The 24210-nt window shown below is 46.1% G+C and overlaps 1 protein-coding gene across 1 annotated transcript in view; it reads right to left on the reverse strand.

The window, feature by feature from the left end:
• PTAR1 (protein prenyltransferase alpha subunit repeat containing 1) overlaps nucleotides 1–20274 on the reverse strand; it is an 83242-nt gene extending 62968 nt beyond the window's left edge. Inside the window, exons 1-2 of the mRNA XM_075317873.1 lie at nucleotides 20089–20274; nucleotides 3304–3473 (exon numbers count right to left, since the gene is read on the reverse strand). Coding sequence (XP_075173988.1) covers nucleotides 3304–3473; nucleotides 20089–20273 — 355 coding nt within the window. The 5' untranslated portion in view covers nucleotide 20274. The remainder of the gene's footprint in view (nucleotides 1–3303; nucleotides 3474–20088) is intronic.
• Nucleotides 20275–24210: the final 3936 nt, after the last annotated feature.

A 24210-nucleotide genomic window follows, 5' to 3' on the forward strand; every position in this document is an offset into this window, starting at 1 on the left:
TCATGACACACTGTTATGGGGCGAGGATCTGCTGCTGACACTGTTATGGGGGTAATGTCCCCAAATTCTCTACTAAGGTACCCCATCCTGGTAATGATCCTCCTGCCTTGTATATGATCCTGCTATAAACCCCCATCCATCCTGTTCACATACCCCCCCCATCCAGCCTGTTCACATACCCCCCCCATCCAGCCTGTTCACATACCCCCCCCCCCATCCAGCCTGTTCACATACCCCCCCATCCAGCCTGTTCACATACCCCCCCCATCCAGCCTGTTCACATACCCCCCCCCCCATCCAGCCTGTTCACATACCCCCCCCCCATCCAGCCTGTTCACATACCCCCCCCCCATCCAGCCTGTTCACATACCCCCCCCCCCATCCAGCCTGTTCACATACCCCCCCCCATCCAGCCTGTTCACATACCCCCCCCATCCAGCCTGTTCACATACCCCCCCCCATCCAGCTTGTTCACATACCCCCCCCCATCCAGCCTGCTCATATACTCCCATCCTGCTATATGCCCCCATCGTGCTCATATACCATCCTGGTATATGGCCTGTATCCTATAGCACAGAGAAAAAAAATAAACGTTTATACTCACCTTTTCCTCACTCCCTGCAGCCGATCATCTTCCTCTGTGCGCCACTGACCTGTGTGTGTGTGTGTGTGTGTGTGTGTGTGTGTGTGTGTGTGTGTGTGTGTGTGTGTGTGTGTGTGTGTGTGTGTGTGTGTGTGTGTGGAGCCGTTCCCCTGCTGCATCGCGATGTCTTCCTGTCTGTAACGATCAGCTGACCAGCACAGATCAGCTGACCGGCACAGACAGGAAGACATCGCGTGCAGCAGGGGGCGGCTCCACACACGGGGACGGGTGAGTGCACTGATTCACTGCACCCCGCGCTGGTAATGACGCGCGGGGAGCAGTGAATACAGCCGCACATGATCACTCCAGGCTGTAATTTCCAGGGGTGATCATGCGGCCGGCTCTTTACTATGTGCGCGTCCCCGCTCATCCTTCCGCCCACCTGTCAGTGCCGGCTTCTGCGCTGAGAGATGGGCGGCAGGATGGGCGTGCATATGTAATGAGCGGGCCCACGTGGTCACGGCAGGCGCTGCTGCTGCCTGCTCGTGCCCCAGATGACCTGCAGCACCCTCATTCCCAGCCGCAGCCCTATAGTCAGACCATAAGACGCACCCCCAACTTTCCCCCAACATTTGGGGAAAAAAAAGTGCGTCTTATGGTCCGAAAAATACGGTACTTAGTATAAATCCCATACAAACAAGAATGTGCACGCTCAGCACAAAGCCAAGATATTGGAAAGTATAAAAAAAAAGTTTTCTTTATTGTCTTATGCGTCACCATCCACTGAGTAATTCACTTTTTAACCATCCAATGTGTATATTTCAATAAGAGAATAAAGATTATTCTTTACTTTTTCTATATTCTTTATCCTTTATGCCTAGCCACATTATCTCACTTGCAAATTACCCCTTAGATGCTGCTGTAAATGGTGACTACCTCATCTAGATGAATCCGCATTCTGAGATGATTCTGGGGTCCTGATGGTTGTCAAAGCAATTCAAGTCTAAATTATGGCCTTGGAGTCTGGTGGTTTTAGTGGCCTGTTCAGAAATTAGCAACATTTAGGTGGTAAAAATATTTTTTTTTCATTCCGGTCATGCCATTTTGCATTGAGCCCTTAAACGCACTGGAAGGGTTAATAAACAGACAGCCGTTTTAATATGCTGAGGGGTGCTGTTTTATAGTTATCAGTTTGAGTTTTTCTAAGTGATGGGTTCCTTGAAGTCACTTCAAAACCAAAAATAAGTTTTGTACATTTCCTTCGAAATATAAAAAAGATTGTTGCTACATTTTAAAACCTTCTAACATCCTAAGAAAATTAAAGGATCTTTGACAAATGGTGTTTATGTGGTGGATATAAGGGAAATGTCATTTATTAACTATTTTGTGTGGTGTGACTATCCGCATTAAAGTGATAACCATTCAAAGGTTGAATATTGCAAATTTTTAAAAATATTTTTATATTTGATATTTTTATAATACAATACAGCATTCTAACATGCTGTATATAAGAGCCCAGGCCACTGTGTAGAATGTAAAAATCACTTTATAATACTTAGCTAACGGTTGCTGCGGTGGATTTTAGTCAGATGGGCGTCTCCGTTGTCCTCCTCTTTCGGCCATCTTCGTCCTCCTTCTGAAATGCGTCCTACGTCATACACACTCGCCGGTCCCGCGCAGGCGCACTACAATACTATGATCTGTCCGGCTCAGGGTAGATCAAAGTGCGCCTGCTCAGGACCTCAATGCCGGTGAGTGTGGATGACATAGGAAGCGTCATGCACACCGGCTTCAGAAGGAGGATGACAAAGATGGCTGAAGGAGGAGGTGCCGGCACCGGAGAATGGAGACACCCATCTTACTCAAATCCACCGCAGCGACCGTTAGGTAAGTATTATAAAGTGTTTTTTATGTGCTACACAGCGGCCTGGGCTCTTATATACACCATGTTAGAATGCTGTATATAAGAGCACACTGGTGGTGGCCACAGCTTATAGACCGAAAAACTGGTGACAGGTTCCATTTAACATTATAAAGTGACGTATGTCTGACTTTAACAAATTTGGCCTTGTCACTAAAGAGCCATTTACACGCTGCAACATCACTAACAATATATCGTCGGGGTAATGGTGATTGTGACGCACATCCGGCGGCGTCACCGACATCGCAGCGTGTGACACGCCGGAGCGATCTTAAACGATCGCAAAAGAGACAAAAATCGTTGGAATATGAGAGGTCGTTCATATACCAATAATCGTTGTCTGGTAAGTAGCGATGTTGTTCGTCGTTCCTGCGGCACCACACATCGCTATGTGTGACACCGCAGAAGCGACGAACATCTTCTTACCGGCGTCCACGGGCAATGCGGATGGAAGGAGGTGGGCGGCATGTTCCGGCTGCTCATTTACGCCCCTCCTCTGCTATTGGACGGCTGCTGTGCGACGCCTCACGAACCGCCCCCTTAGAAAGGAGGCGGGTCGCCGGCCAGAGCGACGTCGCAGGGCAGGTAAGTGCGTGTGACGGGTGTTAGCGATGTTGTGCACCACGGGTAGCAATTTGCCCGTGTCGCACAACCGACGGGGGCGGGTACGCTCGCTAGCGATATCGATATCGCAGCGTGTAAAGTACCCTTAACATTTTAATACCTTCATCTTATGAAAAAAAATCTTTAATAAAAGAAAAAAAGCATGATTGCAAAAGAAAAAGAAATGAAGACTCACCATCTCTATTAAGCCATAGTTTCTTCTGCCGGTAAAGCAAGAGCTTGTTATGTACATAGGGAAGCAGAAACTTGATACACCAGCTCTCCACTCCCAGTTTATTTTCCACCAGTACGATGGGGCTTCTATTAAATTTTGCTTCTGGACACGGAATTAAGCCAATTTCATCTCTGTGGAGTAGACATTGAACATCAGTCACAATTTTAATCTAACATCTTCAGACTATCAAAACTATGTTCCTGTATGCAGCTACAAAAGAAAATCGCAGAACAAATGCACCTGATCCTACTGTGCGTGAGCATAAAATAGCGCGATTTCCGATACATGCGCTCACCAGCGCCCGCCCTGAGACATTATAGGGGAACTGATCATGGCAGCTGTGGCCTGCTGAATGCCCCCCATTTTTGCCATCTAAATACTTCTAAGAACCTCAGCTCATAGAGCAAATTCACAAGAGGGTACAAAAAAATTGTTTGTTTCATCTAGAAAATTTGGAAGATTTTTATTTTCTGACTATCTGTGGTCAATCCATTTTCTACAGTAACAGTTATAATTTACAGGACAATATATGCGTAAAAAAACAGATGCAATATTGTGGCCCCATATGGAATTGCATTTTTTCTCACATACATAGACTTGAATGGGCGAGTCTCATCCGACACATGGAAAAACAATACTGCGATTTTTTTTTTCCACACAATTTCAAACAATGATAAAAAAAAAAAAATCTCATCTGCAGCGCCCCACCAAATAACATTTATTCTAGTGCCGTCTGTTTTTTCAAGGACAACAAAGCCGTGTGAACCTGCCCAAAGGCTGAGGTTTATAGAAGACATTGATTTATAGCATATACTGCATTCAAACAATTGTAGTTTTAAGTGATCTAGGGGAGGACTAAACAACAAGGTTAAAAATAAAAAAACGATGAAATCACATCTTTTCCCAGTTCTAAATTAAAGTACCGTATTTATTGGTATCGCCAGGTTCGTATAAGTCTAAAATACGAGGGGCTGCTGATAAGTCTTTGGCTTTACTCAAAAAGAAACGAGATAGCATGATGAAACTTTACATTTATTCCGCATACTCTCCACTGATGTCCACACATGTCTTACATCGGTATTCCAAGTTCTGTAAGCCTAGGAAAAAGAAGGATTTCGGTTGTGCATCCATAGCAGCCAATGCATCAGAAATGTCGTGAAATTTGGTACCCTTGAGGTGTTTCTTCAGGTTTGGAAACAGATGATAGTCAGAGGGATCTAGATCTGGTGAATAAGGTGGGTGATCAACCAGCTGGAAGCCAGCTCTGCCAGTTTTGCAGTGGTCGTTTGTGCATGTGTGAGCAGAGGCGTTGTATTGCAGGAACAAGATTCCTTTGGACAGCTTGCTACGCCTTTTGGCCTTCAGAGCTGCCTTCAATTGGTCCAAAAGTTCAATGTAATACCTTGCATTGATGGTGAAACCCTTTTGAAGGTAGTCCACTAGCAGCACACCCTCCTTATCCCAGAACACAGATGCCATCACCTTAGTGGCTGATTTTTGTACCCTGAACTTCTTTGGAAGAGGAGAACCACTGTTCCTCCACTCGTGCAACTGCTTTTCAGAGTCATACAAATAAATCCAGGTCTCATCCATAGTGACCAGTCGATCCAGGAAGTTATCAGTCTGGAAATGCTGACAAATGGACCGGGAAGTTTTCACTCACATGCTTCTCTGATCTGTTGTCAAGCATTTGGGGACCTACTTTGCAGATCGCTTCCTCATGTCCAAATGTTCATGGATAATGACACAAACATGTTCACGGGAAATCCCCATGATGTCTGCTATTGCTTTAGCTGAAATTTGTCGATTCTGCAGTACGAGGTTGAGCGCAGCATCAACGATTTCAGGAACAACCACTCTCTGTCATCAAGGATGGTCCTAATCATTGGTGCTGAAATGGCCAGTTTTAAATTTGGCAACCAAGTTCTTAACTGTGGAATATGAAGGGCATTGATCACCCAATGTCTGCGACATATCACCATGAATATCCTTTGCGGACTTTCCTTGAAGAAACAAGAATTTTATCACTCTTCTGCTCTCAGTTGCTGTGAATATCGCATTAGACTCCGCCATTTTGTTTTCCTGCGTGAATAGAACACTGCTGCCATAAGCAACAAACACAAAATTTCATAGAAACAAAAAAGATCACAAAGCCAAAGACTTATCAGCAACCCCTAATATAACATCATTTAACCCCTTCACGTCCTTTGACGGATTTATCCGTCATGGATCGTGTGCCGTTAAGCCCCGCCCCCTGCTGCGGGCAGGGTGCGGCGATCGGCGCATATATCAGCTGTTTTCAACAGCTGACATGTGTGCCTGCATGTTATGAGTGGAATCACATTCCATGCATAACATTAACTCCGTACATCTCGCTGCCAAAGTCTGGCAGCGAGATGTATATACGCGCGGTGAAGATTTTCACTTACCGCCGCCCCCACCAGAAGTCACATGAGTGATCACGTGACTTTCGGTGGTTGCCATGTTAGCACAGGGTCATGTGATGACGCCTGCAGCTATGACGTTTCACTTTCGTTTTCACTCGGCCGGGAGGCCAGTGAAGCAGGAAATGACCATATGTGCTGTTTACAGCTGTATAGCTGTGATCAGCAGATAGATCAGAGCGATCAGATTGCTGATCGTTATAGCCCCCTAGGGGGACTAGTAAAATAAAAAAATAAAAAAAAAGTTTTAAAAATTTTAAAAAAAAACTAAGTTCAAATCACCCCCCTTTCAACCCATTGAAAATTAAAGGGTTAAAAAAAAATAATATACACACATATTTGGTATCGCCGCGTTCAGAAATGCTTGATCTATCAAAACATAAAATCAATTAATCTGATCAGTAAACAGCGTAGTGGCAAAAAAATTCCAAACGCCAAAATTACGTTTTTTGGTCGCCACACGTTTTACGCAAAATGCAATAACAGGCGATCAAAACGTAGCATCTGCGCAAAAATGGTACCATTAGAAACGTCAGCTCGAGACGCAAAAAATAAGCCGTCACTGAGCCATAGATCCCGAAAAATGAGAATGCTACGGGTTTTGGAAAATGGCGCAAAACGTGCGCCACTCTTTTTTGGACAAGCTTGTGAATTTTTTTTAACCAATTAAATACAAGTAAACTTATTCATGTTTGGTGTCTACAAACTCGCACTATAAATGAAAACAGTTGCACACTGATAAAGCCAAAAATGTACTAGGGAAAATATGGCACTGCATTACTGCAAAAGAGAGATATTTAGTTTATGTATTGGCAAATGCATGTAAGCCCGGAAACCAAACGGCAAGGTATATCTCTGTAATCCGGGAACCTAACTTAAATGCCACTATCTAGGTTAAAAACATCCATATCTGGGAAAAATGCCACTATTTGGACTGCAAACCTCCATGTATGGGCAGCTAGGCTCCTGCTACAATGGTTATGAACAGCCAGGTCTTAGGGCGGAGTGCCCAGTCAGAAAGAGACTCACTACTACTCTTTTGCAGTAATGGAATTATAACAATTATGGAATCACTCTGTAAATTTTCATTTCCAAAACTAACACCTGAATCAAATAAGATCTGCTCGTTAGTCTGCATCTAAAAAGGAGTAATCACACCTTGGAGAGCTGTTGCACCAAGTGGACTGACATGAATCATGGCTCAAACACGAGAGATGTCAATTGAAACAAAAGGAGAGGATTATCAAACTCTTAAAAGAGGGTAAATCATCACGCAATGTTCCAAAAGATGTTGGTTGTTCACAGTGAGCTGTGTCTAAAATCTGGACCAAATACAAATAACATGGGAAGGTTGTTAAAGGCAAACATATTGGTAGACCAAGGAAGACATCAAAGCGTCAAGACAGGAAACTTAACGCAATATGTCTCCCCAACAGGAAATGGACAACAAAACAAATGAGGAACGAATGGGAGGAAACTGGAGTCAATGTCTGTGACCGAATTGTAAGAAACCGCCTAAAGGAAATGGGATTTACATACAGAAAAGCTAAACAAAAGCCATCATTAACACCTAAACAGAAAAAAACAAGGTTAAAATGGGCTAAGGAAAAGCAATCGTGGACTGTGGATGACTGGGTGAAAGTCATGTCATATTCAGTGATGAATCGCAAATCTGCATTGGGCAAGGTGATGATGCTGGAACTTTTGTTTGGTGTCGTTCCAATGAGATTTATAAAGATGACTGCCTTAAGAGAACATGTAAATTTCCACAGTCATTGATGATATGGGGCTGCATGTCAGGTAAGGGCAAGTTTACATTGAAATTTTGGACACTTTTCTTATCCCATCAATTGAAAGGATGTTTGGGGATGATGAAATCATTTATCAAGATGATAATGCATCCTGCCATAGAGCAAAAACTGTGAAAACATTTCTTGAAAGACGATACATAAGGTCAATGTCATGGCCTGCAAATAGTTCGGATCTCAATCCAATTGAAAATCTGAACTTCAAGCTCAAGGAACATCAGTGTCAAATCGTACAATCCGTCGTTGTTTGAGCCAAATTGGATTTCATGGGAGACTACCAAGGAGGACACCATTGTTAAAAATAAAACATAAAAAAGTCAGACTGGAATTTGCCAAACTACATGTTGACAAGCCACAAAGCTTCTGGGAGAATGTCCTATGGACAGATGAGACAAAAGTGGAACTTTTTGGCAAGGCACTTCAGCTCTATGTTCACAGATGAAAAATGAAGCATATCAAGAAAAGAACAGTGTCCCCACTGTGAAACATGGAGGAGGCTCTGATATGTTTTAGGGCTGCTTTGTTGCATCTGGCACAGGGTGTCTTTAATCTGTGCAGGGTACAATGAAATCTCAAGACTGTGAAGGGATTTTAGAGCGAAATATGCTGCCCAGTGTCAGAAAGCTTGGTCACAGTCGAAGGTCATAGGTCTTGCAACAGGATAACCCAAAACCCACAGCTATAAACACCCAAGAATGGCTAAGAGGAAAACATTGGACTATAAAAGAAGTGGCCTTCTATGAGCCCTGACCTAAATCCTATTGAGCATCTTTGGAAAGAACTGAAGCATGCCGTCTGGAAAAGGCAACCTTCAAACACAAGACAACTGGAGCAGTTTGCTCTTGAGGAATGGGCCAAAATACCTGTCAAGAGGTGCAGAAGTCTGATTGACAGTTACAGGAATTGTTTGATTGCAGTGATTGCCTCAAAAGGTTGTTCAACAAAATATTAAGTTAAGGAGGGAACCATCATTTCTGTCCAGGTCTATTTCATCAGTTTTATTTTTTTTAAAAATTATGTGGAAGCAGAAAAGCAATGTCTGACTTTCATTTGTTCATTTTCATAGATTTTTTTTAATTTATTACTTTTGTCAGATTCAAGTTACTCCTGTGACCATTGTGGGTTTTTCTTTCATTTTGACCATGTGCGTATAAAACAAAGAAACAAAACATCATTATTGTTTTTTTTCAGTCACCGTAGTTCCACTACAAAAAAGTACAGTTAGGCACTTGGAGAAATTTCTGCACCATTTCTGCATGTCTGGTCAGGAAAATCGCAGAGCAAAAATGTGTGTTTTTGCAGGGTTTTGTGATGCTTTCAATGGTGAAAAACTCAAACAAAAACTCTGAAAGAATTTACATGATACAGACTATTTTCTGCACCACATCTATAAGGAAAAAAATCCCTCAACATGTGCACAAATCTTCAGAATTCTCATCGACTGCTGGCATTAGGTTTGCTTGCTGTTTTGTGACAAAACTGCACTAAAAGAAAAACCATAAAAAAGTGATAAATACGCAGTGTGTGCACACAGCCTACGAAGTAGCCAATATGTTGTATGTACTGCAAAATAGTATCCATGAAAAGTACAACTCGGCATCCAAACAAAACAAGCCTTCACACTGCTCCACTCCATTAAAGGGAACCTGTCACCACTTTTTTGGCCTATAAGCTGTGGCCACCACCACCGGGCTCTTATATACAGCATTCTAACATGCTGTATATAAGAGCCCAGGCCGCTGTGAGAACATAAAAATCACTTTATAATACTTATCTAATGGTCGCTCGGTGGGCCTTATGGGTGTCTCCATTGTCAGGTGCCGGTGCCTCCTCTTTCGGCCATCTTTGTCCTCTTTCTGAAACCCGTGTGCATGACGCGCCTACGTCATACACACTCGCCGGTCCCGTGCAGGCGCACTACAATACTTTGATCTGCTCTGCTCAGGACCTGAATGCCGGCGAGTGTGGATGACGTCGGACGCGTCATGCACCGCAGCTTCAGAAGATGGAGGACGAAGATAGCCGAAAGAGGCGGCGCCGGCACCGGACAACGGAGACGCCCATTTGGCCAACCGCGTGACCGTTAGGTAAGTATTATAAAGTGTTTTTTATATTTTCACAGCGGCCTGGGCTCGTATATACAGAATGTTAGAATGCTGTATATAAGATCCCGGTGGTGGCCGCAGCTTATAGGGCAAAAAAGTGGTGACAGGTTCCCTTTAACAGAAAAGTAAAAAGGAAGAAAAAAGGAAGAGAAAATGGCAGCACACAATTTTTTACATTTCAGAATTTTATTTTTTTTTTACTACTAAAATAATAATAAAAACTCAACAAGAAAAAAAAAACAAAACACCAGGGTAAGTTTAGTAGCGCCTTAATCGTACATCCCTGATTAATCATGCTGCCACGTCATATTTTACTGTACAATGAGCTCCATAAAAACTAAAAGTGAAAAACAATGGCGGAGCTACAGATTGTTTTGGGTTTTTTTGGGGGGTTTTTTCAGAATTTCGCCCTACTTGGATTTTTTTTCAGATTTTTCAGTACAGGATACAGTAAATATACTATGTCACATTTAAAACTACTAATTTATTTAAAATGTAACAACTGAGATGCAACTAAGTGTGGACTTTCAGGTTTAACTAATGAGGTTGAGCAATGATATCCTGTGAAATGTTTAGGAATTGAAACCATTTTTCTATAAAACTTCCTCACTTCAGGGGCTCAAAAGTAATTGGACAATTACTTTACCAGAAATAAAATGATCATTTTGAATTATTCAAAGAGAATCCTTTACAGGCAATAACTGCATGAAGTCTGGAAAGCATGGACCTCAAAAACCGCTGGGTAGACTCCTTTGTGATGCATTGCCGGGCCTTTACTGTAGTTGCTTGTTTGTGTGTCTTTTTCCATTAAGTTTTGTCCTACGCGTGTGAAATACATACTCGATTGGGCTGAGATCTGGTGATTGACTCGGCCATCACTTATTTGACTTAAACTCCTGGGTTGCTTTCACATTATGTTTTGGGTCATTGTCCTTCTGTACTGTGAAGAGGTATCCAATCATCCTTGCTGCATTTGGTTGAATCTGTGCAGAAAGTATAGCCCTGTACACTTCAGAAGTCATCCACCTGCTTCTGTCTTCAGTCACATCATCAATAAACACTAGTGACCCAGTGCCTTGGATGCCATGCATGCCCAGCCATCACACTCACTCCACCATGTTTTACAGAGGATGTGGTGGGCTTTTGATTGTGAGTCGTCCCAAGTCTTCTGCATACTTTCTTCTTCCCATCATTATGGTACAGGCTGATCTTAGTTTAATCTGTGCAAGGAATTGCTTTTCCAGACCTGGGCTACTTTTTTTAGAGGTTTTTTTTTTGCAAAGTCTAATCATTCTTTTTTTACTTTTAAGGCTGATTAATGGTTGGCACCTTGTGGTGAACCTCCTGTATTTGCTCTCTTGATGTCTTCTCTTTAGACTTTTGGTAGACTTAGGCTGCTTTCACACTTGAACGGCATCCGTTGCATTGCGTTGTGTGACGGATGCAACGGATGCGTTGCATATAGTGGCACAACAGATGCTACGGATCGTACAAAATAACACAATCTGTTATAGGTTTTTTTTCTTGACTTTACAGATCTGGGCATGCCCAGTTGTGTAAAGATGGATGCGTTAACGGAATCCGTCAAATGACGGATTCTAACGGAATCCGCTACCATAGGCGTCCATTATAAAAACAACAGACAACGACGGAATCCTGCAGGTTGCGTTTTTTTGACACTCCGCCAAGCACAGAAAAACACTACATGCAGTGTTCCATCTGCCAGGTGGATGCAACGCAGAGTCGGCTGACTGATGCAACGCAAGGCCATCCGTTGCTATCCGTAGCTAATAGAAGTCTATGAGGAATAAAACGGTCTCCTGCAACGGTTACCGTAATTCCTCAAGGCGGCAAATAGCAACAGATGCCATTCAACGCAAATGTGAAAGCAGCCTTAGATACTGAAATACCTACTTCCTGGAGAGTGTTCTTCACTTGAGGAGATGTTGAACGTTTTTTCTTCACCATAGAAGGGATTCTGTGATCATCCATCACTGTTGCCTTCTGTGGAGATCTAAGCTTTTTTTTAGTTCCCAAGGTTACCAGTGCACTCTTTTTTTACAGAATGTACCAGGTTATTGATTTGGTGACTCCTAACATTTCTGCTATCTCTCTGACGAATTTATTTATTTTTTTAGCCTAATGATGGTCTGTTTCTCTTCCATTGAGGACTCGTTTGATCGCATGTTGTGGGTTCACAGCAACAGATTCTAAATGCAAATGTCACATCTAGAATCAGCTCCAGACCTTTTACCTGCTTAATTCATAATGGATTAATGAGGGAATAGCCCATGTAATTGATAAAAGAGATTTTGAGATAACTGTCCAATTACTCGAATAAGAGGCAGCTAAATATTAAAGAACTGTAATTCCTAAACCCTTACTCCAATTAGGATGTGAGTACCATCAAATTAAAGCTGAAAGTCTGCACTTTAAGCCCATGTTTATCATATAAACGTATCTCTAATATGTTTTTGGTAAACAGCTAAAATGCCCAAACTTATGCCACCATCTAAATATTTCTGGACCTAACTGTATAATGTATTGTAATGCACTAGCATTGCAATACATTATATCTGTCAGTGCTACACTGACAGAAGCATTTTAGACCATGCTCCTAGTATGGTCGAAAAGGCTTCACATAGCTGGGTGACCCCTGTCATGATGACCTCGGGTCACCATAGCAACAAGCCAGTCCTTGATATGACGTCACGGGGGCACTGATCGGATGGGAGAGGGAGCGCACTCCCTTTCCCAAGCCCCCTAAATGTTGTGATTGATATTGATAGCGTTATTTAGGGGGTTAAACAGCCAGGGCTGGTACGGGCACCATTCCTGGCTGTGAGAGGCAGGGCTCGGTTGTTAAGCAAGCGCTGGGTTTAGGATCAGTGCGCATGATCAGAAGTCCCATCACTTCCGGTTATGTGTACTAGACATCTCTGAAGCCGAGACGCGTACACCCAGCTTCATAGTGCGCATGACCAGAAATGCCGGGGACGTCTGATCATATACAATGACCCTAAAAACATCGCTCTGAAGTGCTGTCAATGGACACAGGTTCGTGCATCACCGCTGACGATGCTGGGCAATGGGCATTGAATAGCAATGTTAGAACACCCCTGTGGGCGCATGCTAACATGCAAAGAAGGACTAATCGAGGGAAATAATGGCCTTGTGACTAGTCCCCCTGCTCATTAGCATATTATAAAGGATCTTTAGAAATGCTTTTCTAAAGATTTCTTTATCTATGCTACTAGATGCAGGGATGATTAGGCAAGGATTAGCAATATGCACCTAGAACTGCTCGTGGTTCTGTGTGTATATCACAGCTCACAGGTTCACTTTCACAGGAATTTACATGAATACATTGTTTACATGTACTTTTAATATAAATTTTGAACTAATATTTACATTTTGTGCTCAATATATACAGTTAGGTCCAGAAATATTTGGACAGTGACACAATTTTCGCGAGTTGGGCTCTGCATGCCACCACATTGGATGTGAAATGAAACCTCTACAACAGAATTCAAGTGCAGATTGTAACGTTTAATTTGAAGGTTTGAACAAAAATATCTGATAGAAATTGTAGGAATTGTACACATTTCTTTACAAACACTCCACATTTTAGGAGGTCAAAAGTAATTGGACAAATAAACCAAACCCAGAAAAAAAAATTTTTATTTTCAATATTTTGTTGCGAATCCTTTGGAGGCAATCACTGCCTTAAGTCTGGAACCCATGGACATCACCAAACGCTGGGTTTCCTTCTTCTTAATGCTTTTTCAGGCCTTTACAGCCGCAGCCTTCAGGTCTTGCTTGTTTGTGGGTCTTTCCGTCTTAAGTCTGGATTTGAGCAAGTGAAATGCATGCTCAATTGGGATAAGATCTGGTGATTGACTTGGCCATTGCAGAATGTTCCACTTTTTTGCACTCATGAAGTTCTGGGTAGCTTTGGCTGTATGCTTGGGGTCATTGTCCATCTGTACTATGAAGCGCCGTCCGATCAACTTTGCGGCATTTGGCTGAATCTGGGCTGAAAGTATATCCCTGTACACTTCAGAATTCATCCGGCTACTCTTGTCTGCTGTTATGTCATCAATAAACACAAGTGACCCAGTGCCATTGAAAGCCATGCATGCCCATGCCATCACGTTGCCTCCACCATGTTTTACAGAGGATGTGGTGTGCCTTGAATCATGTGCCGTTCCCTTTCTTCTCCAAACTTTTTTCTTCCCATCATTCTGGTACAGGTTGATCTTTGTCTCATCTGTCCATAGAATACTTTTCCAGAACTGAGCTGGCTTCATGAGGTGTTTTTCAGCAAATTTAACTCTGGCCTGTCTATTTTTGGAATTGATGAATGGTTTGCATCTAGATGTGAACCCTTTGTATTTATTTTCATGGAGTCTTCTCTTTACTGTTGACTTAGAGACAGATACACCTACTTCACTGAGAGTGTTCTGGACTTCAGTTGATGTTGTGAACGGGTTCTTCTTCACCAAAGAAAGTATGCGGCGATCATCCACCACTGTTGTCATCCGTGGACGCCCAGGCCTTTTTGAGTTCCCAAGCTCACCAGTGAATTCCTTTTTTCTCAGAATGTACCCGACTGTTGATTTTGCTACTCCAAGCATGTCTGCTATCTCTCTGATGGATTTTTTCTTTTTTTTCAGCCTCGGGATGTTCTGCTTCACCTCAATTGAGAGTTCCTTAGACCGCATGTTGTCTGGTCACAGCAACAGCTTCCAAATGCAAAACCACACACCTGTAATCAACCCCAGACCTTTTAACTACTTCATTGATTACAGGTTAACGAGGGAGACGCCTTCAGAGTTAATTGCAGCCCTTAGAGTCCCTTGTCCAATTACTTTTGGTCCCTTGAAAAAGAGGAGGCTATGCATTACAGAGCTATGATTCCTAAACCCTTTCTCCGATTTGGATGTGAAAACTCTCATATTGCAGCTGGGAGTGTGCACTTTCAGCCCATATTATATATATAATTGTATTTCTGAACATGTTTTTGTAAACAGCTAAAATAACAAAACTTGTGTCACTGTCCAAATATTTCTGGACCTAACTGTACTAATGGTGTTGTTTTTTTTATATATACCCAGTGATTTTCCTTTTTGATTTGTGTATTTATGGAGTTAAGTTGACCATGTTACCACTAGCATATGCTTTTGAAAACTACTAGTAGGTTCAGATAATGTGAAGGCTGCAGCCAATCAATGGTCACATGACATTGTTTACATTACAAGTGGTGGGCACATAAGATCGAGTGTAAGCATGGCACTGGACGGTTTATAAATGTAAAGTCCAGCTCACGGTATTGCCCATCTTTGTTCATTAAGGAGTTCGGAAATTGGATTCGCCATAGCCAGCATAATCCGAAGAGAAGACAGGAATCCGGCTTGTAAACATACAAATTCTTCTTTATTTAGTTCTTATGTAGTGCATTACACAGTAAACAGTGCACGCTATTCATGCGCACACGGTTTGCTGTGTACGGCACTTTATGTGAATCAAAGAAGAATTTTTTTATTCTTTCCATCACAAGACTGGCGGGGACAGGACTGAGGGGAGCGATGGCACTGGACTGCTCACATCACAAGACTGGCGGAGACAGGACTGAGGGGAGCAATGGCACTGGACTGTTTATATCACAAGACTGGCGGGGACAGGACTGAGGGGAGCGATGGCACTGGACTGCTCACATCACAAGACTGCCGGGGACAGGACGGAGTGGAGCAATGGCACTGGACTGTTCACATCACAAGACTGGCGGGGACAGGACGGAGTGGAGCAATGGCACTGGACTGTTCACATCACAAGCAAGCATTGTTGACCTTAGGGAGATCAACATATCCACTGCGGAGACACCATCACGTGTTTCTCAACGCAGTGATTCTAGAGCATTGCCCCCTGGGAAGTATGCAAATAAAAAAGCCGCGGAGACACCATCACGTGTTTCTCAACGCTGGCAGGAAACTAGCCAGGTCTTTCACCGGGAAGGAACAACCACGGGAAGGGCAGTCTCCAGTCAAGGAGACCACCTATACCAAACATGGTATCCATCCACAGACAGCCGTTTCGAGGTATTTGCCCGAATTTTCTCCTGCCAGCGTTGAGAAACACGTGATGGTGTCTCCGCGGCTTTCTTATTTGCATACTTCCCAGGGGGCAATGCTCTAGAATCACTGCGTTGAGAAACACGTGATGGTGTCTCCGCAGTGGATATGTTGATCGCCCTAAGGTCAACAATGCTTGCTTAAGTAGTCTTTTACTAGGCATTGCCCCCACTAGCCAGATTCCTACTCCACACTGATGAGGGGCAAATACCCCGAAACGGCTGTCTGTGGATGGATACCATGTTTGGTATAGGTGGTCTCCTTGACTGGAGACTGCCCTTCCCGTGGTTGTTCCTTCACGGTGAAAGACCTGGCTAGTTTCCTGCCAGCGTTGAGAAACACGTGATGGTGTCTCTGCGGCTTTCTTATTTGTTCACATCACAAGACTGGCGGGGACAGGACGGAGTGGAGCAATGGCACTGGACTGTTCACATCACAAGACTGGCGGGGACAGGACTGAGGGGAGCGATGGCACTGGACTGCTCACATCACAAGACTGCCGGGGACAGGACGGAGTGGAGCAATGGCACTGGACTGCTCACATCACAAGACTGGCGTGGGATAGGACAGAGTGGAGCAATGGCACTGGACTGCTCACATTATAGGACTGGCGGGGAACAGGACTGAGTGGAGCAATGGCACTGGACTGCTCACATCACAAGACTGGCGGGGGACAGGACGGAGTGGAGCAATGGCACTGGACTGCTCACATCATAGGACTGGCGGGGGACAGGACTGAGTGGAGCGATGGCACTGGACTCCTCACATCACAAGACTGGCGGGGGACAGGACTGAGTGGAGCGATGGCACTGGACTCCTCACATCACAAGACTGGCGGGGGACAGGACTGAGTGGAGCGATGGCACTGGACTGTTCACATCACAAGGCTGGCGGGGACAGGACGGAGTGGAGCGATGGCACTGGACTGTTCACATCACAAGGCTGGCGGGGACAGGACGGAGTGGGGCGATGGCACTGGACTGCTCACATCACAAGGCTGGCGGGGACAGGACGGAGTGGAGCAATGGCACTGGACTGCTCACATCACAAGACTGGTGGGGACAGGACTGAGTGGAGCAATGGCACTGGACTGCTCACATCACAAGGCTGGCGGGGACAGGACGGAGTGGGGCGATGGCACTGGACTGCTCACATCACAAGGCTGGCGGGGACAGGACGGAGTGGAGCAATGGCACTGGACTCCTCACATCACAAGGCTGGCGGGGACAGGACGGAGTGGGGCGATGGCACTGGACTCCTCACATCACAAGGCTGGCGGGGACAGGACGGAGTGGAGCAATGGCACTGGACTCCTCACATCACAAGGCTGGCGGGGACAGGACGGAGTGGAGCAATGGCACTGGACTGCTCACATCACAAGACTGGTGGGGACAGGACTGAGTGGAGCAATGGCACTGGACTGCTCACATCACAAGGCTGGCGGGGACAGGACGGAGTGGGGCGATGGCACTGGACTGCTCACATCACAAGGCTGGCGGGGACAGGACGGAGTGGAGCAATGGCACTGGACTCCTCACATCACAAGGCTGGCGGGGACAGGACGGAGTGGGGCGATGGCACTGGACTCCTCACATCACAAGGCTGGCGGGGACAGGACGGAGTGGAGCAATGGCACTGGACTCCTCACATCACAAGACTGGCGGGGACAGGACGGAGTGGGGCGATGGCACTGGACTGTTCACATCACAAGGCTGGCGGGGACAGGACGGAGTGGAGCGATGGCACTGGACTGTTCACATCACAAGGCTGGCGGGGACAGGACGGAGTGGGGCGATGGCACTGGACTGCTCACATCACAAGGCTGGCGGGGACAGGACGGAGTGGAGCGATGGCACTGGACTCCTCACATCACAAGGCTGGCGGGGACAGGACGGAGTGGAGCAATGGCACTGGACTGCTCACATCACAAGGCTGGCGGGGACAGGACGGAGTGGAGCAATGGCACTGGACTGCTCACATCACAAGGCTGGCGGGGACAGGACGGAGTGGAGCAATGGCACTGGACTGCTCACATCACAAGACTGGCGGGGGACAGGACGGAGTGGAGCAATGGCACTGGACTGCTCACATCACAAGACTGGCGGGGGACAGGACGGAGTGGAGCAATGGCACTGGACTGCTCACATCACAAGGCTGGCGGGGACAGGACTGAGTGGAGCAATGGCACTGGACTGCTCACATCACAAGACTGGCGGGGGACAGGACGGAGTGGAGCAATGGCACTGGACTGCTCACATCATAGGACTGGCGGGGGACAGGACTGAGTGGAGCGATGGCACTGGACTCCTCACATCACAAGACTGGCGGGGGACAGGACTGAGTGGAGCGATGGCACTGGACTCCTCACATCACAAGACTGGCGGGGGACAGGACTGAGTGGAGCGATGGCACTGGACTGTTCACATCACAAGGCTGGCGGGGACAGGACGGAGTGGAGCGATGGCACTGGACTGTTCACATCACAAGGCTGGCGGGGACAGGACGGAGTGGGGCGATGGCACTGGACTGCTCACATCACAAGGCTGGCGGGGACAGGACGGAGTGGAGCAATGGCACTGGACTGCTCACATCACAAGACTGGTGGGGACAGGACTGAGTGGAGCAATGGCACTGGACTGCTCACATCACAAGGCTGGCGGGGACAGGACGGAGTGGGGCGATGGCACTGGACTGCTCACATCACAAGGCTGGCGGGGACAGGACGGAGTGGAGCAATGGCACTGGACTCCTCACATCACAAGGCTGGCGGGGACAGGACGGAGTGGGGCGATGGCACTGGACTCCTCACATCACAAGGCTGGCGGGGACAGGACGGAGTGGAGCAATGGCACTGGACTCCTCACATCACAAGGCTGGCGGGGACAGGACGGAGTGGAGCAATGGCACTGGACTGCTCACATCACAAGACTGGTGGGGACAGGACTGAGTGGAGCAATGGCACTGGACTGCTCACATCACAAGGCTGGCGGGGACAGGACGGAGTGGGGCGATGGCACTGGACTGCTCACATCACAAGGCTGGCGGGGACAGGACGGAGTGGAGCAATGGCACTGGACTCCTCACATCACAAGGCTGGCGGGGACAGGACGGAGTGGGGCGATGGCACTGGACTCCTCACATCACAAGGCTGGCGGGGACAGGACGGAGTGGAGCAATGGCACTGGACTCCTCACATCACAAGACTGGCGGGGACAGGACGGAGTGGGGCGATGGCACTGGACTGTTCACATCACAAGGCTGGCGGGGACAGGATGGAGTGGAGCGATGGCACTGGACTGTTCACATCACAAGGCTGGCGGGGACAGGACGGAGTGGGGCGATGGCACTGGACTGCTCACATCACAAGGCTGGCGGGGACAGGACGGAGTGGAGCGATGGCACTGGACTCCTCACATCACAAGGCTGGCGGGGACAGGACGGAGTGGAGCAATGGCACTGGACTGCTCACATCACAAGGCTGGCGGGGACAGGACGGAGTGGAGCAATGGCACTGGACTGCTCACATCACAAGGCTGGCGGGGACAGGACGGAGTGGAGCGATGGCACTGGACTCCTCACATCACAAGGCTGGCGGGGACAGGACGGAGTGGAGCAATGGCACTGGACTGCTCACATCACAAGGCTGGCGGGGACAGGACGGAGTGGAGCAATGGCACTGGACTGGGTGGTTAGAACAGCTTTTCTTTCACTCTCTGAAGCACCCTGGACCCATTGTTAGGGAGTTGTAAAGCATTGGACAAACCTTTTAGCTTACACTCTGACACTGTCCCGTTTACATAGCAGCAGAGCCCCCATGACTGCAGCATATCACCGCTGCCGACAATCACAGGTTCGGGCAGCTGTTTACAGTGGACACACATAGAAGCTGGGGCCGGAGGTGTAGTCAGCAGTGGCGGTGCTCACATCCGGATCAGCTATCAGCACTGCACTCTGCTCCTTTGTGTGTCGGGCTGCAGTAAACATGACATCATGGCCCGTGCGTGCAGGAGGCGCCAGTATGCAGCAGTCCTGCGCAGGGTAATGTCTGGGTGTTCTCCTTTAAGTATAAATAATGATAGGGGGAGGGGGCACCTCACAGCTGTTACCATGGACACCGCTCTGCTCACAGCTCAGGTACGGACACAGCGGTTACTACAGGACACAACTCAAACTTTCCAAACTCGAGCGGCGCCGCCACCTACGTAACAATCAAGCGACGTCACCACCGCTCGGTGACGTCACCGCCGCCAGCACTTACATGTTGGGGTTCCTGCGGAAAGCGCCAGTGATGTCCTTCACCACCCGCTGGACGAGCACCTCCACCTCCTCCTTCCACTCCGCCATGTCCGCGGCTACAGGCGGAGACTCATGCGCTTCCGGGTCAGCCTGCCACTCCTCCGGTGCCGGGTGACTGCGTGCCGCCGAGTGCAGCGCTGTGCACATATGTGTGTGCTCTCCAGCACTGCTGCTTCACACGGCTACACTCACACACGGCGGGGCAGGCGGTATGGACGGAGACAGCAGGGGGCGCTCACCAGAGGGAGGCCCCGGCGCTGAGCCCCACATTACACCCTGACATTGGTTTTCTACAGCGCTCTCTTGGTCACGTTCTTTTTTTTTTTATATTTATTTTATTTATGTTTTTATTTTTTAACTTTTTTTTTTTTAACAAATATACTAGCAAAAATGAGTGCAGCAATACCATACAATGCAGCGAGTGGCCCTGGAGGGGAAAGTGTCTACTGTGCACATCACCATTTTTGAAAGATCTTTTTTTCCTGTTAGGAAGTAATAGAAGGGTTAAAAATTTATCAGCAATTTCTCATTTTTCTAACAAAATTTACAAAACCATTTTTTTAAGGACCATGTCACATTTGAAGTGACTTTGAGAGGCCGAGGTGACAGAAAATACCCAAAAGTGACCCCATTCTAAAACCTGCACCCCTCAAAGTGCTCAAAACCACATCCAAGAAGTTTATTAACCCTTTAGATGCTTCACAGGAATGGAAGAACTGTGGAAGAAAGATGAAAATGTTACCTTTTCCCACAAAAATCTTACTTTAGGCCCTGTGCGCACTGGAAAACGGAATTTTCTTAAGAAAATTCCGCAGGGTCTGAAAGATTACCACACCCGCGGTAAAAAACCGCGGCAAACCGCACCGAAAACTGCATGCACTTTGCCGTGGTTTTACCACGGTATTGTTCTCGGTATTGCCGCGGTTTTGCAGCGTGCGGGTTGGTACATGTGTTTTAATGCATTCCATCGGGAATCCCGCAGCAAAACATGCAGCTGTCAAATTCCGCATAGTGCGCACAGCATTTTTTTTTCCCCATAGGTTTTGCTGGTGAATCACTGCAGAGATGTTATGAACATTTTCTGCAGCGAAACATGCAGCAAAACCGCAGGAAATCCGCGGAAAAAACCGGTACATGCGCACAGGGCCTTAGCTCTAAATTTTGCAATTTCACAAAGGTAACAGGAGAAAATGCACCACACCATTTCATACCTCCCAACATTTGGAGAACAGAGGCACAATGGTTGCGGCACACTTTGCACGCCATGGCGCATTTTGGTGACGCCCCCTAGCCCCACCCATTTGGCAGTGAGGGATGTTCAGGAGATTCCCGGGCTGTTCATTCATGCATAGCAGCCAGAACCCACTATATAACCTGTTGCTTTTTTGTGTCTGTTCACAGACTGTTAGGCTATGTTCACACACTGCGTTTTTTACCTGCGTTTTGGGTCCGTTTTTGCTGCAGAAATTTCTTGAGAAATTCTTGTAACCTTTCTGCAGACATTCCCCAGCAAAACCTATGGCAAAAAAAATTAGCTGTACACACACTGCGTTTTTTTCTTAAGAAAATTCTTTCAGTAGATTTTCTTAAGAAAAAGAATGAGCATGTCACTTCTTTTCTGCAGCTAACTGCGTTTTTTGCCATAGATAATTGGCACAATAACGCAGGGAGCAACCAGCGGTAAAAACGGACCAAAAACGCACCGAAAACGCGGCAAAAACGCAGGTGCGTTTTTGGTGCGTTTTTTAACACAGGTGCACTCTTAAGAAATTTCTTAAGAAAAATCATTTTTCTAGTGTGAACATAGCCTTAAATTGTTTTCTGCAAATGTCTGCAACAAATTATACAATCACATAGTTACATAGTTACATAGAGGTTGAAAAAAGACCTAGGTGCATCTAGTTCAACCTTCCTCCACCAGTTCTACATTTAGGGTATGTGCGCACGTTGCTTTTTACCTGCTTTTTACCTGCTTTTTTGCTGCTTTTTCTTCTGCGCTGTTTAATGCCAAAATGGATGTGTTCTTCTATTCAAGCAAAGTCTATGGGAATTTGGGTTTCTTGTTCACACTATGTTGTTCAAAATGCTGCCTTTTTGAGGCAGAACTTTGGTCAAAAACTCAGCTTTTCAAAGAAGCAACATGTCAATTGTTTTTGCCATTTGGGTTTTGCACTGCAAAGCTGAGTTTTTGACCAAAGTTCTGCCACAAAAAGGCAGCATTTTGAACAACATAGTGTGAACAAGAAACCCAAATTCCCATAGACTTTGCTTGAATAGAAGAACACATCCATTTTGGCATTAAACAGCGCAGAAGAAAAAGCAGCAAAAAAGCAGGTAAAAAGCAGGTAAAAAGCAACGTGCGCACATACCCTTAGTCACTAAGTCATTTATAACCAACAATGGTGTGTGTAGTGAGGAAATCATCCAGCCCTTTTTTGAAAGCTGTTATAGTATCTGCCATTACTACCTCTTGTGGTAGTGTATTCCACAGTCTGACTGCTCTAACTGTAAAGAACCCTTTCCTATTTAGCTGTCGGAATCGCTTTTCTTCCACTCGCAGCGAGTGCCCCCTGGTCCTTAGTACTGTCTTTGGAAGAAATAAGTCATGTGCCAGTCCTTTATATTGACCACACATGTATTTATACATATAAATGAGATCTCCTCTGAGACGTCTTTTTTCTAAGCTAAACATATCTAACTTTTTCAACCTGTCATCATATGGGAGGCCTTCCATTCCTTGTAGTAGTCTAGTTGCCTGCCTTTGAACTGACTCTAACTTCTGAATGTCCTTTCTAAAATGTGGAGCCCAAAACTGAATCCCATATTCCAGATGTGGCCTTACAAGTGATTTATAGAGGGGTAATAATACAATCTTCAAAGTAACAATCTTCTTTTATTATTGCCTTTCCCCTTATTTGTTGCGCTTTTGGTGCAGATGTGAATCTGCGTTTTTAAGTGTTTTATAGTACAGAAAAGCTTGGATTCTGCAGTTAAAAAAGTAACTGCAGTTTTTTTTCCATGTGTTTTTTTTAAGTTTCACAAAGAAGCCTCTAGAGGGGAAAAAAAAGCACCAAAACAGCAGAGTTCAGCGGCGTCTTTTCATGAAATCACATCCATTTTGCTTGGACAGTTAAACACATCAAAATTTATGTGCAAAAAAAAAGAGCAGCAGAAAAACCCGGCACTTACGCTACATGTGAACACGGACTAAAGGCCGCTTTACACGCTGCGATATCGTGACCGATATCGCTAGCGTGCATGCCCGCCCCCATCGGTTGTGCGACACGGGCAAATCGCTGCCCATGGCGCACAACATCGCGCGGACCCGTCACACTACTTACCTGCCTAGCGACGTCGCTGTGACCAGCGAACCGCCGCCTTTCTAAGGGGGGCGGTTCGTTCAGCGTCACAGCGACGTCACAGCAGTGTCACTGAACCGCCGCCCAATAGAAGCGGAGGGGCGGAGATGCGCGGGACGTAACATCCCGCCCACCTCCTTCCTTCCTCATTGCGGGTGGACGCAGGTAAGGTGAGGTTCCTCGTTCCTGCGGTGTCACACATAGCGATGTGTGCTGCTGCAGCAACGAGGAGCTACATCGATAGCTGCAGCAGTGATAATTGAGAATAGGGGGGCATGTCACCGATGAGCGATTTTGACCAATTTTGCGATGATTCAAAATCGCTCATAGGTGTCACACACAAAGACATCGCTAAAGCGACCGGATGTGCGTCACAAAATCCATGACCCCAACGAGATCGCTGTTTGGGTCATCTGAGCGATGTCGCAGCGTGTAAAGCGGCCTTTAAGGTCCAAGCAAAGTGGATGAGACGTCATGAAATCTCCATCCTCGGTGCATCGAAAGACACCGCTGAACTGTGCGCTTTTGGTGGGTTTTTTTCTCTAGGCTTCTTTGTGGAACCTGCCAAAAAAACAAAAACAAATGCGGCTTCATTTTTAAATACAGAATCAAAGCTTTTCTGCAGTATTAAAAATTCATTAAAAACCCGGATTCACATCTGCACCAAACATGTATGAGATATCAGGAAAAAACGCATAAAAAAACGCAGCAAACACACAATAAAT

Source organism: Anomaloglossus baeobatrachus, chromosome 1, assembly GCF_048569485.1.
Source record: "Anomaloglossus baeobatrachus isolate aAnoBae1 chromosome 1, aAnoBae1.hap1, whole genome shotgun sequence".
NCBI classification, from domain to species: Eukaryota; Metazoa; Chordata; class Amphibia; order Anura; family Aromobatidae; genus Anomaloglossus; species Anomaloglossus baeobatrachus.